General features: G+C 62.7%; 1 protein-coding gene across 1 annotated transcript; it reads right to left on the minus strand.

The window, feature by feature from the left end:
- Positions 1 to 463: 463 nt before the first annotated feature.
- CD276 (CD276 molecule) lies at positions 464 to 5,452 on the minus strand. Its single transcript, XM_088538221.1, has 7 exons — positions 5,404 to 5,452; positions 3,969 to 4,319; positions 3,180 to 3,476; positions 1,689 to 1,829; positions 1,126 to 1,167; positions 988 to 1,023; positions 464 to 634 (listed from the first exon to the last, which is right to left on the minus strand). The coding sequence occupies exons 1-7, from the start codon at positions 5,450 to 5,452 to the stop codon at positions 612 to 614; spliced, it is 939 nt and encodes a 312-aa protein (XP_088394347.1). The 3' UTR covers positions 464 to 611.
- Positions 5,453 to 13,036: the final 7,584 nt, after the last annotated feature.

Genomic DNA, 13,036 nt, shown 5'->3' on the forward strand with positions numbered 1-13,036 from the left:
TGACCACGGGGACCCCAAAACCACACAGGGGCCGGGAGACGTCCAAAAAGATCTAAAAGTTTATTGGTCAAGGCACAAAACCCTCCAGATTCTGGAATTTAAATAAATTCAAGACAACAGGAGACCCATTGACTCCAGCACGGCAGCGGCGCCTCCGCTGGCCTCGGGGCACTGAAGACAGCGATGACCCCGCAGCACCGGAGCCTGCCGTGCTCAGCGGGGCTGAGCAGGGGCTGCAGCAGGTCCCAGAGGGCAGCATGGAGCCCCGGCCTTCCTCCTGCTCCCAGGACCCTGGCCAAGCTCCTCACCAGCCAGCGGGGCCTCAGGAATTGGAAGGGGCATCCCAATCCTGCCCCCGAAGGCACCTCAAGCTGTGGCTGGGGGATGGAGGCCGAAGGTCTCCCAGCACCAGCACAACGGGGAAGGGGGCCCACGGGTTCACCAGGGATGGGGAAGAGGAGGAGGATGGGGCCATCCTGGCAACAGTGGCCAGTCCGAGTCAGGGCGTTCGTGCATGTCCTCGGTCACCCGCAGCTCATCCCTGCGGGCTTTGGGGACAGGGACATTTCATCAGGACCAGGGGGCTGCTCTGCGCTCTGTCCCGGCTCCTGTCAATCGATTTCTTGTTCGTTTTCTGGAAATGGATGGGGGAAAGAAGAAAAAAAAGAAAGAAATTGGCAAAGAAATTATAAGCCAAAAGCAAAAAGCTGCGTTTTATAAATCTATCAGGAGGGGGGAAAAAATAGCTTTGGAGAAAAAAGCCATTAATAACGGGGGCAGAGGAGGGAGGGCGGAATGAGCAGTGATTCAGCCCCAGCAGAGGCCAAAGCGCCGCCAGGAAAAGCCTGCCAGGAATACGCGGGGAGGTGAACGAAGAGGCAGAGGAGACCCGAGGAGGGGAGAGGCAGGAGCAGGGGCTCGGAGCGCCGCCGCATTCCCGTGAGAACGTGAGTCCCGGGCGGGCGCGCGGGCCGCGGCCGCGCTCACCTGCTGCGCTCTCGGCGCTCCTCAGCGGCTGCAGGGCTGCGAGGGCACAAGGGGACCCCGTGAGCGAGCGGCACGGCGTCTGCACGGCCTGGGACGCCCCCACGCGTCTCCCGCATCCAAAAGGACCGGGGCACCCACCTGTCTTGGGCTCGTCCCCCTCCTCGTCCTGCTCCTCTGTCCCTGCAAGGCAGACACCGGCAGCGCGTGAGGCGCCGGCCCGCGGCCACGCTCCGGGCCCTGCCGGCACCGCGAGTGCCGCCCGCTCTGGAGTCTCCCGAGGCCGAGGCCGCCCCACGGCAGAGCACCCGCTCCCACCAAACCGCGCTGGAAACAGCTTATTTGGGCAAAGAACCGCTCTTTTCTGCACAGCTGCACAGCTCCCTCGGGCCTCTCCAGGGCAGCGAGGTCCTGGTTACACCTAAGAGCTGGGAGCTTTCCAAGGCATCCGCCTCCAAGCTGCCAGAGCAAGGCAACAGAGGAGGAGCAGGGGCCAAGAGGGCTGAAACTCCCCCAAGGGCGACACAAGAGCAGCGGAACGTGCCAGGAGGGGCCCTGCCTCGGCTCCAGGGGCCGGTGCCCGCAGCGGAGCAGCCGGCACGGAGGGATGGAGGGCAGCAGTGCCGCGAGCTCCAGGCGAGCGGCTCCTCCGGTGCCGCCTGGGAGGGCTCTCTCGATGCCGGCGCTGCAGCCGAGCGCGTTACCTGCGTTGGCCTCCTCCTCCTCGCAGCTCTGGCGGATCTTCTTGTGGCACACGTAGGCCAGGGCTATGAGCAGCCCCACGATGCAGACGGCGAGTCCCACGGTGACCCAGAGCGCCACGGCGGGGAGCACGAGGTGCTGACCTGGGAACGGGAACGGGAATGGCGCGGCGGTGGGAACGGGAGCGCGGCCCGCTCCACAGCCCTGCAGCGCTCGGGCACGGGCACAGGCACTGCTTCGGCTCCCTGGAAATACAACCGCGAGCTCCTCTAGCTATGGCCTCCCTGCCGCAGCTCTGGATCCGCACGGAGAGCAGGAAGCGGACAGGTTGAGTCACTCCATAAAATACTTCATTAACCTTTAAATAATTGCCCTAGTAAAGTCAAATCGCGAGCTGAGCCGGCGCTTGCGAAGAAGCCGAAGGGAGGCAGGGAGGACGCTGGGCGCGGGGCCTCCGCACGCTCTGCCGTGGGCAGGGCTCCATGCAGCCAGGCACCACGGCCCTTGCGGGGGACCAGCCTCCTTGACTCGATGATGTGGCACCAGCCCGAGGTCCAGGACAGTGTGACGGCCCCAAGGACGGGCTCTCCCCATGCAGCCCTGTTGTAGCAGCTGCTCTCGGCTCCCTTCCCACCCGGGCACGTTTGCTTTCAGTACAGGCTTGATGCCCTCACTTCTTTTGGGCCCAAATCCCCGATAACTGCCCATGCTGGGATCAGCGCAGGCTCCGAACCGCGCGGCAGCAGCAGCCGTGGCCCGTCACAGGGCCAAAGCCAGCGCTGGCGCCCCTGTGCCAAAGGCCAGCGCGGAGCCAAGCAGCTCCTCTGCCCCTCCTGCAGCTGCGCAGGGCTGCGGGAAGAGCCTGGTGCATCCAGCCACAAGGTTTATGCTCCACCAGGGAACCCTCCTTCACAACCCAACAACTGCCGTACCAAGGACAATTAAGCACTAATTAATGCTACCAGTGAGCGTACAAGGTTATAAAGAGCTCCCAAGCATCTATAAAAGCTCAGCTAGCGAGGACAAACGGAAGCCGTCCGTAACGGCAGCGAGCCCGTCGCCAGCACGAGCCCTGTGGAGCATCCCGCGGAGCGGCCGCATCCCTGGGAGCCACGCGGGAGCACATCCCTGCTCCGCAGTGTGGGCCAGGAGGAGCCCACGGCCCTAGGGAGCCCCCGTCTCCCATCCCGGGACCGTGTGGGCAGACCCTGCAGAGGTCTCCCATGGAGCAGGCCCTGGTCACGCGCAGCCCTGTGACACAGCCCTGTGACACGGCTCCTTCTAAATGGACAGCAGGCAATAACGGGGCCCGCCTGGATTTATGCCCTGTTTTCACAGCTCCCTCCTCCTGACTTCACGCAGGGTCAGCTGGGACTACCAGTGATGCAGTATTTGCATAGGGCCTGTAGGGTCTTTAAGCAGGGCTAGAGCCAAGCAAAGACAATCTCGTCCTTGACGGAGAGCCCACGTGTGATGTCCCGAAGCCGGCTTACCCGTGATGGTGACGGAGGCCTGGGCCTCCTGCTGCAGCACCGGGTTCCGCACCAGGCAGGAGTAGGTGCTGCTGGGCTCCACCGACACCTGCAGGACGCTGTGCACATCGAAGAGACCCTCCTCGTTGGCCACCTGAGACGTGGTGACGTTCTCCGTGATGTTGCCGCCGTGGCTGTCTTGCCAGAGGACAGTGGCCTCAGGGTAGCCGCGGGATGCGTGGCAAGTCACTGCCACCAGGTCCCCCGGCTTCAAGTTCTTGTTGGGCTCCAGGTTCAGGTTGGGCTTGGAGTAAGGAGCTGGAAGGGAGAGGAGAACAAGCTGGAGGCTCAAAGCAATAGATGGTCATTTTCTTCTTACCTCCCCAAGGCATCTACCCATAGCTCCACCACCACACCAACAACTCCACATTGGGGACCCTCCTGCCCCCTTCCTACACCCAGGAGCTCAGGGATGCCATCCCCAAGGAGCCCTAGAAATCAGGCAACAGCAACAGCATTTCCCAGGAGCCGAAAGGCTGAGCTAAAGCTGAGGATACTGGAGGGGAGCCGCCCGCCCAAGTGGGAGTAGCCGTGCCCCAGCTCTGCCCCGTGCCTGTCCCCAGTGGGCATCCATGGGGCTGAGCACGGCGCCGCTGGCGTCTCACAGGGCTGCTCCGTGTCTGCTGGAGAGGGACAAGCTCAGGGGACGTCCTGGCAGGGATGCACAGAATGATGCTCCACCATGGAGGCCAGTCCAACGGGGAGAACCTGTGGGTGCACGCGCGGGGACACCGCTGGCCCCGCGCTCACCGGCCACCTGCAGCAGCACAGCCGCGCTGTCGTAGTCGCTGACGCGCACGAAGCAGGTGAAGCTGCCCTCGTCGGAGATGGCCACGCGCCGCAGCACCAGCGACACGTTGCCCTGCGCCAGCTCCTCGTAGAAGAGGGCCGTGCGGTTGGCGTAGGCGCCGCCCTGGTCGGCCAGCTGGTCCCTGCCGCCAGAGAAGCTGTGCACCATGCGCTTCGTGTCCGTCAGCTGCCAGATGAGGGTCAGCTCGTCCAGGCTGAAGTTGGCCTCGGGGGAGAAGGCGCAGTGCAGGGTGGCATCGCGGCCAAACACGGCCACCACGGGCTCGTCCGGGACCCGGATCTCCATGGCACCTGTGGGAGGGCGGCCAGAGAGCACAGGTACGTGGGGATGAGACCCCAGACACGTTCCTGGGTGATATGGATGATATTTAAGCATAAAGAAGGGAGCGCTGCAGGAGCGGATGATACGACCGTGACCAAAGCTGGAAGGCAGCTGCGATTCCCTCTCTACGTTGATGCCAACCGAGAGCAAGTGGCATCTCAAAGCCCTTCCTAGCAGCAATTCCCAGAAAGGCCCAAGCTGCTGGCAACAGGGGAGGCAAGTCCAGCAGCCCAGCCCAGCCTGGCAAAGAAAGGCATCGGGGAGCAGAGAAACCAGCATCCGGCACCAAGGTGGCCCCAGGCCAGCAGGAGCCGGGCAGGCTGCGTGGCATGTCCCAAACCTTGGCTATTGCTGCCCTCAGCTGTCCAGGAGCAGCAAGCGCTGCCTCTCCACGCACCGCGCTGCAGACAGAGCCGCAGGAACGCCCAAGCTGGACCGACCCCACGGCTCCGTCCCAGGGGCCGCACATTTGCGAGAGGAGCGTGGCTATATCCGTGGTTTTATTTTCCCTCTCAGGAGCCTTTCCCAGAGAGGACAAAGCCACCACCCACAGCAAGCGCCTCGCTGGGGCCAGGGTGGCAGTAGCCACCTTGAGACATCAGCCCCGACCGGCAAGGGAGAAGGGAGGGGAGGGCAGGGAAGAGGAGGGGAGGAGAGGAGCCTGAAGAATGGCGGCCGGGGAGGATTGTGAGGGATGAAACTGGTGTGGACGAAGGCTGCCAGTACCGGCCAAGGAGCCCTTGGCAGGGGCCAGGCCAGTTCGCGGGCAGCCAGCCAGTGCCTGGGCAGACTCGCCACGTCGCAGCTGCCTCCAGCTGTAACAAATGCCAGGTGCCTCCAGGAACATTATGGAGCCTGGCTGGAAGCGCCACCAGCCAGGAACATCCCAAAAATATTTTGGTTACCGGACGCCCTTGGGCGCTGCAGCTGGGGGACTGAGCGAGTGCCAGGGCCAAGGGCTGCCGGTGCCCCAGCCGTGGGGCCAGGGCAGCCCTGCTGGGACCGATGTTGCGCTCCGGAGCAGCCCGCAGAGCCCCACAACGCCCTGCTCACCCGCCAGGCCAGAGGCCAGCGCGCCCACGACGAGCAGCGGGTAGAGCATCTTGGGCACGAGCGTGGCCCGGGCCCGGGGATCCTCTCGCGGGCGACAGCTGGGGAGAGGAGGAGGAAAAGAGGGACAGGGTGAGCAACGGCCACGCACTCCTGCGCATCCCGCCGCCAGCCAAGGACGCTCCGAGCGCAATGGCTGGAGCACGAGGCGGGCGCGCGGGATGTGTCCGGCACGAGCATCTTGGCGCCTGGAGCACCAGCCTTGCGCCCATCCCGATCACACCGAAGGCTGGGACGCCAGGAAGCGGCTCCACGGGGAGGCGGCCGGGCCCAGCTCCGCAGTCGCCTCCCTGCCCACAGGCAGCCAGGGCGGGAGGAGGCCGCGCAGGAGCGCTTCGGGCACCGCTGCCCAGCCACACCGCCCGCGAGGGAAGCGGTGACTCATCTTCCTCGTGCTCCTGCCCAGAGCTCTTCCCTTTTCCACACATCTGCAGCCGCGGATGCGGGCGGCACAGGCTTCACGCAGGGACAGGAGCCACTCGGGGCGCTCGGAGCATCGGGCCGAGGCCCCTTCCCAGCCCGCCACCGGATCTGGGAAAGCCCTTGAGCCGCCGCCTGCCTCAGTTTCCCAAGGTGGGGCTTGGAATGGGGTAACGGGGGAGCGAGCTCAGCCCAGAGCCCCTGTCCCGGCTCGTCCCTATGTTCACCAGATCAGACCCTGCTGAAGGGGCATCCCAGGATGTGCTGGGGGGGCCTGGGTGATGCGGGCAAAAGCTGCAGCCGCTGCAGGGGCCCCACAGCCCCTTGGCCACAGGGACAAAAGGGAAAAAAGAAAGGAACAAAGGCGGGATAAATGAAAGAGGAATCAAGTTTTCACCCAGATATTACAAAACCCTCCAATAATCAGCAGGAAGACGAGCCCAGGTGTCTCAGGCCCCGTTGCTCTATGACAAGCAGTGGTTAATGCTGCAAGCGACTCCTTTGGAAGGGCAGCCAGGCAAAGGGGCTGAATCCAATCCCACAGAAACACCGAGACTCCTGGAGTCCCATCTCGGCGCATATGCAAGCAATTACTGACCCGGGCAAGCAACACGCATGGAGCATGTGACACTCGCACAGGGACGGCGGGAGCGGGCGTCAGCGATCCCTGCTCACTGCCCGCCAAGGCGCTCGGAAACGATGTTCCCCGGAGCTGCAGGGGGCTCGCGGGACACGGAGACCGCACGGGACAGGGAGACCTCTGTGGGCAGAGAGATATTGCGGGGCAGGGAGACCTCGTGGGGCAGGGAGACCTCATGGGGCAAGGAGACCCCATGGGGCAGTGAGACCCCATGGGACAGGGAGACCTCGTGGGGCAGGGAGACCTCATGGGGCAGGGAGACATTGAGGGGCCGGGAGACCTTGCCGGGGGGAGACCTCATGGGACAGGGACACCTCGCAGGGCAGGGAGACCTCACGGAGCTGGGAGACCTCGTGGGACAGGGAAGTCTCACACCGTGCAGACTTCGTGGCGCACGGAGACCTCGCTGTAAGGGCGCCCGCCGCAGCTGGCTGCACCACACGGCTGGCCCCAGCGCAGTGTCCATTTGAGCTCCATCCAGAGGCAGCAATGGAGCGGCACCCCGGCATCCCCCTTTCCTCAGGGACACGGGTACCCCTGTGCTCCGAGCGGGAGGCGGCGCGCGGAGCTGTGTTCCTGCCCTGCCGGCAGGCGCTCGCACAGCGCCAGGGCCTGTTCCTGAGGGCAGGAAGCCTCGGGAACGCTGGCTCTGAATGGAGCATCTGTCCGGGGAAGGCAGCGGAAGCGCAGGAAGAAGGGAGGAAGGAGGGAGGGAGCCAGCGGGCGGGCAGCCGTGGCGGGAGAAGCGGGGGCGACGGGGGGCAGCGGAGGCTGATTGGGAGCGATGGGGGGGATGAGGGGCAGCGGCGGGGCCATGCGGGGGCTATGAGGGACGATGGGGGGGATGAGGGGCAGCGGCGGGTCCATGCGGGACGATGGGGACAGAGGGGGGCGGTGAGGGCGATGTGGGGGCCATGGGGACCGTGCGGGGCTCGCAGGCCCGGGGCGCTGCCGGCACGAGCGCGGGCCAGGACGGCACCGGCGGGCGCTGGCGGGGCCGGTGCCGCCCGCGGCCGCCGCCGCTGCCGCCCTCCCGCACGAGCCGCGGCCGGGCCTTGGCGCCGGGCCCCGCGGGCCGAACCGGGCCGGGCCGGGCCGGGCCGGGCCGGCCGCCCCGCGCCGCCCCCCCCCCGCCCGGGCACTCACCCCGGGCCCCCGCGCCCGCCTCGCGCCGCTCGGAGCCGCTCGGCCCGGCCCGGCCCGCCCCGCCGCGCGGCCGGCCCCGCCGCGGCCCCGGCCCTGATTGGCTGCGGCCGCTTCCTGCGCGGCGGGACGCGACCCCCGGGCCGCCCCGGCCCCGGCCCCCGCCCCCGCTCGGCCCCGGGCCGCCCCCGGCGGCAGCGCCGGCTGCTCCAGGGCCGGGGGTTCCCGCAGCCCTCGGGGCCCTTCCCGGCGCCGCCCCCGCAGCCCCCACTGGGGATGGGCCGCAGCGGGGCCGGGGCCGCCGTTTCCAGCGGCAGGAAGGTCCTCGCCCCGCTCATGGCAGAGGGCGGCCGCGAGGCGGGAAGCTGCGGCGCTCGGAGCTGCGAGAACGCGCATAAAAATAACCCGAGAGGGGCTATATTTAAAAACATGTGATTCTCTCCCTTCCTGCAGGCAAGGGCAGACTGGAGACGCCGCAGCGAGGCTGCCGCCCTTGGCCCGGGCTCCCCACGGAGCCGAGAAGCGCTCCAGAGCGGAGCCAGGGTCGGTGCCGGCCGGGCCCCGCGGCCGCACCGGGCTCAGTGCAGCGCCCTTGGGGGCTCCCCGAGGCTGGCAGAGCCCCGAGAGCTGCGTGGCAGCCCCCAGAGTGTAAAAACCAAGGAAGCTGCTTGGAAACGAAGGCAGATTTTCAACATCAAAACTCAGCTGAAAATTTAAATTGCAATTCTTGCAAGCCGGCTCCTAATTAGCAATGAAAGGGCTTCCAGCAAGGAACTTAAAATAGTCAATGTTCTCTGCCCAACTGATTATTTTTTGACTAATTTTCATTCCTCAAACCCCAGAGTACCTGAGCTATGTGCATAAGAGATGTGCATAGTAATGAAGCTGGCAAAATAAAAAAAAAGAAACGAGAGGGAGGCAGAGAAAAGGCTGCAATTTGCAAGTCTAATTTCACCAGCAGGCTGATTTTGATGGGGAGAGGCGGGATAGCCAGCGAGGATGGATGGAGGCGCCCCAGCAGCCCAGGTCCTGCCCATCCATAGCCCCCGGGTGCTGGGAAGGGCAGCGGAGGCAGCCCCGGAGCTGTGGATGCACGAGCACCATCGCACGCGGCAGGATCCTTGCACATTACATATGCATTTATGTATTTATATATATAGCTCTGGCTGCTCTGCTGCAGCCCTGAAGCTCGCAGCGCACCCAGCAGCGCCTGCCCTGCTCTTGGGCCTGCTGATCCCAGCCCAAATCCCACCTTTCTGTCCCCGTGGCCTCATCCATAGCGAGATTTCACCGGGGTCCCCACACTGACTCTGCCGCGGCGCCGTCACTACGTCTTCATCACCCAGAGAACCAATTCCACGCAGAGCCGGGACCTGCCTGGAAATACTAGAGAGGTGTTTTCTTATTGGAGAAAGGTTTGGAGAAAGGACCCACAATGCCATTAGCACCCCTGGTTTTGCGCACGCCAGCCCGTTCCCCTGTGGACCCCTCCGGCAGGCAGGCAAGGTCGGAGCTGCTCCCCTGGCAAGTTCTGCAGCACGTCTGGAATGAGGTGGAAGGGGAGGGCTCGGTTGTGCCCTCCTCGCCACAGCAAGGCTGCTTTGGAGCCCACCTTGTGCACTTGAGAACAGAGCTGGTCCCCAAAAACGGCCCTTCCCAAAGCAGCTGCTCCATCTCAGCAGCGCCTTCCTCCTCATTCTCCTCTTCCTCCAATGCGGTTGCCAGCAAGGGAATATGGCAACTGCAGGGGGAAAAAAAAAAAAAAAAACAACCCACCCGGCTCCCGGCTCATCCGTGACTGATGCTCTAACTGGCTGAAAAGCCGCAGCTGTCCCGTGGCAGCGTGTCATCGTGCACAGGCAGCCTCCCCAGCGCCATCTGCGCGAGCCGGGCCCCGCGGCAGGTGGCTGGTGAGATGGCAGCAGGAATCCGGAGCGTTTTCGGAGATCTTCCCACCTGGAATGCGCTCCCGTGAGATTCCCGGCCCTCCTCCCATGCTTTGGAGCAGCCCCTCAGCTTTCCCTGGCAGGGATGTGCCTCTTGCTCCCTCCTGCGCAGCTTTGGCTGGGAGGGCCGAGTTGCTCCAGGCTTTTCCATCTGGAAGGAGAAGCATCCCTGGAGGCTGCCTTTTTAAAAACAAACAAACAAACAAACAAACAAACTCCTGTCTCTCCCATTTCCTTTGGGATTTTCTCCATTGAGCCATGTCAGGTCCAACAGCCTGGAGCAGGCGCAGGATCTCGGCACCACCTCCCTTTTCCCCTCCTAGCACATCCTTTCCTCTTCCTTAGTTTCCTCTTCCTGGCCAGTTTATCACTTTTTTTTTTTTTTTTTTTTTTTTTTTTTGGGGTGATAAAGGTTTTTAGAAACTCTCTGCTTTCTAAGATCAGCCAGGAAGGAGACTTCAGACTTTCCCCCTCCCCATGCTTCCCTAAAAGAGTAATTCAGACAACTTTAATTGCACATTATTTTCTCTTGGAATTGTCCCTCCAGATAATTTATCCTCTTTCAGCCTCGCTCTGGGGAGCACAATCTTATCTTTCAGCTCCAGCAAGGCCGACAATTTCTTATCTTCCGACACCTTCTGGTCGGCACCATGTTCAGGCTTTGTTATATAGTTGATTAAGGCAAAATTGCCTTTTTTTCTGTCCCCCCCTTCAATTTTACTGCAATCTAACCAGAAATGCCCAAAGAATCAGAGCGGCCTTTGGCGCTGCCCGTTTCTGGTGCTGTGGAGGCCCTTGCTGCTGGGGCTGGCGCTCCTCTGTACCAGCCGTAGCGTTTGCCTCTGCCAGCAATTCAACCTCCCCTCTGGGGAGTTCTGGGGGGAGAGACCACAGACACCCAGCTGAGCCCGTGGTCACTCACTGCTGTCCCCTACTGCTTATTTTGCCCATAAAAATGAAGAACTTTTCTGCAGAGATTGTCCTGGTGTGTGTGTCTACATCCAGAAGCTTTTCCCAGGCTCCCTGCTGTTCCCTCTGCTTCCTCCCAAGGTGCACAAGGCTCAGACCTTTAACCCCAACAACGTGTTGCACCCAAAGCTCTTGGACCCTTGGGACCGCTCTGCTTTCTGCCTCTCATCACAGAATCACAGAGTGGCTGAGGTTGGAAGGGACCTCTAGGGATCATCTAGTCCAACCCCCTGCTCCAGCAGGGACACCCAGAGCACAGAGCACAGGGTGGCATCCAGGAGGGTTTTGATGATCTCCAGAGAAGGAGACTACACAACCTCTCTGGGCAGCCTGTGCCAGGGCTCTGGCACCCTCACAGGAAAGAAGTTCTTCCTCACATGGAATCGTCCGTGCTACCCTTGCCGAAGGCCTCAATGCACAACCAGAGTATTCCAACAGGGATGTTCCAGGTGGGGAGGAGATGGGCCTTGATCAAGGCCCTGCGGGGGAAAGGAGCTGCAGTTCCTGGGGCTTTGACCTGTCCGGCTTCCCCATCGGCTCACGAGGTCAGGAATTGCCAGCGCCAGCACCTGAAAGCACCCCAGCAAACACAGCTTGTACCCGTTACCCCTTGTCCTGTCACTGGCCAGCACAGAGAAGAGTTGGGCCCCATCCTCCCTGCATTCTCCCTCCAGGTACTTGAACGTGTTGATCAGATCCTCTCTCAGTCTTGTCTTCTCCGGGCTAAACAGGCCCCGCTCACTCAGTCTGTCCTCACACCACAGATGCTCCAGTTCCTTCATCGTCTTCGCTGCTCTGCGCTGGACTCATCTAGCCCAATGTCACCAAGGCCCTCCATGGACCCACTGGTCCCAGCCCTGGACCCAGCCGCAGGGCAGAGCCGAGCTCAGCAGCCAGGCAGGCCGGGCAGGCTCTGCCACCCACATTTCATCCTGCTGCTTTTCCTGAGGCGTTGCATCCGAGTCGGAAGAAACGCATCCCTTCCCGGGAGACGCCGCAGCTCGTCCCTCCCCTCTCGCCGCCAGCGCTCGGAGGGACACGGCCCTGCTGCAGCCAGCGGGATCTGCGGCGGCTCGTGGGAGGGCTCCTCACTCGCCTCGTGCCTCGGAGCGGGGATGTCCCCCGGCCTGAGGAAGCCAGCGGGGCCGGAGATGTTGCGGCTAGAAAAGCCGCGCACCTAAGCGGCCGTCCTGCAGTGTGCGGGGCGAGCCGAGGGCAGGCTGCGCTCCCCGTGCCGCCCCTCATCCCCCAGAGCCGCCCGTTCGCCACAGGGGACCTGGCTGATGACAGGGGCTCCGGAGCGGCCCCAGCTGCCCCCCAGCTTTGCCGTGGCCGGGCCCTGTGGGGCTGGGCCCTGGCCACAGGACCATCCCCCTCCTGGCAGCGTTGCCCTCTTTGGCTCCCTGTCCCTTAGGGAGCAGCCAGTCCTCGCTGCACCCTGCAGCCCTACCCCTGCGCTGCCCGGAGATCCCTGCAGCCAGGGACCCGTGTCCGTGCTTATCCCAAGGACAAGAGCCAAGGATGCTCCGCAGGCTGAACCCCCCGGGCGGCTCCAAGGAATAGCCCCAGGGCACGGAGCAGCTCCCTGGCACCCCCACGCTGCCCTTCACCCCCGGGAGCTGCCCGGCACCGGGCACGTCCCACTGCCGCGCAGCGCTCCGCACGGGCAGCATCCCCTCCAACGCTGGGAATGCGGCCCCGGCAGGAAAGCTCGGGAGTCGCTCTTGCACCTGGCAGGAGAGAAGAGCGTCACTGTGAGGAGGGAGCAAATGAGGAATCTGCAGTTCAGGGAAATATTTTTCTTAATAAGGAAGAAGCAAGGAAAAGACTTTTTTTCCCCCTTTCCAAGGTAAGAGGGAGTCCAGGGGGTTTTCCAGCATGACAAAAGCCAATCCAAATAGGCCAGCGTGTCTCATTTGGACTCTTTTGTGTTTACATTGCACTTCTCCTTGACCAAAGCTGCACTTTCTGTCATCATGTTTGTTTTGCTTGGACATTTCTCTCTGGAGGAAAAAAAAAAATCAGTTAAAACATTTTGACCAGCTCTGACGGGAACATCTGAACATGTAGGAGGACGGGGGGGTTGCTAGAAATAACCAAACTGCCATTACCCAGCGCAGTTGAGACGTGTAAAGCTAGCAGTCCCCAAAGCAGGAGAGCGCATCCACAATCTCCTCAATTTCTCGGGATCTTTCCTGTCCGAGAAGCACCGCTGCTCTCACTTCACAAGCTCTGATGTTTTCTCTCATTCCCTGGAGCACCTCTTTTCCACTTCAACCTTTCCTCCCCTTTCCATTTCTTTCCTCCTGGATTTTCTCTTCCGCCTCCTCTTTTCCCACTCCTCCTTTCTCCATGAATTCTGCACAAAACTAGAAAATGGTTCGGAATGTGGTTTAATAAAGAAACCTGAACCAACCAGCGGTGATCCGCTGCAGGCTACGGCCAGACGAGTGTCCTG

The sequence above is a fragment of the Tinamus guttatus genome, unplaced genomic scaffold (assembly GCF_059628265.1).
Source record: "Tinamus guttatus ecotype Peru unplaced genomic scaffold, ASM5962826v1 Tinamus_guttatus_pri_ptg000942l, whole genome shotgun sequence".
NCBI lineage: Eukaryota > Metazoa > Chordata > Aves > Tinamiformes > Tinamidae > Tinamus > Tinamus guttatus.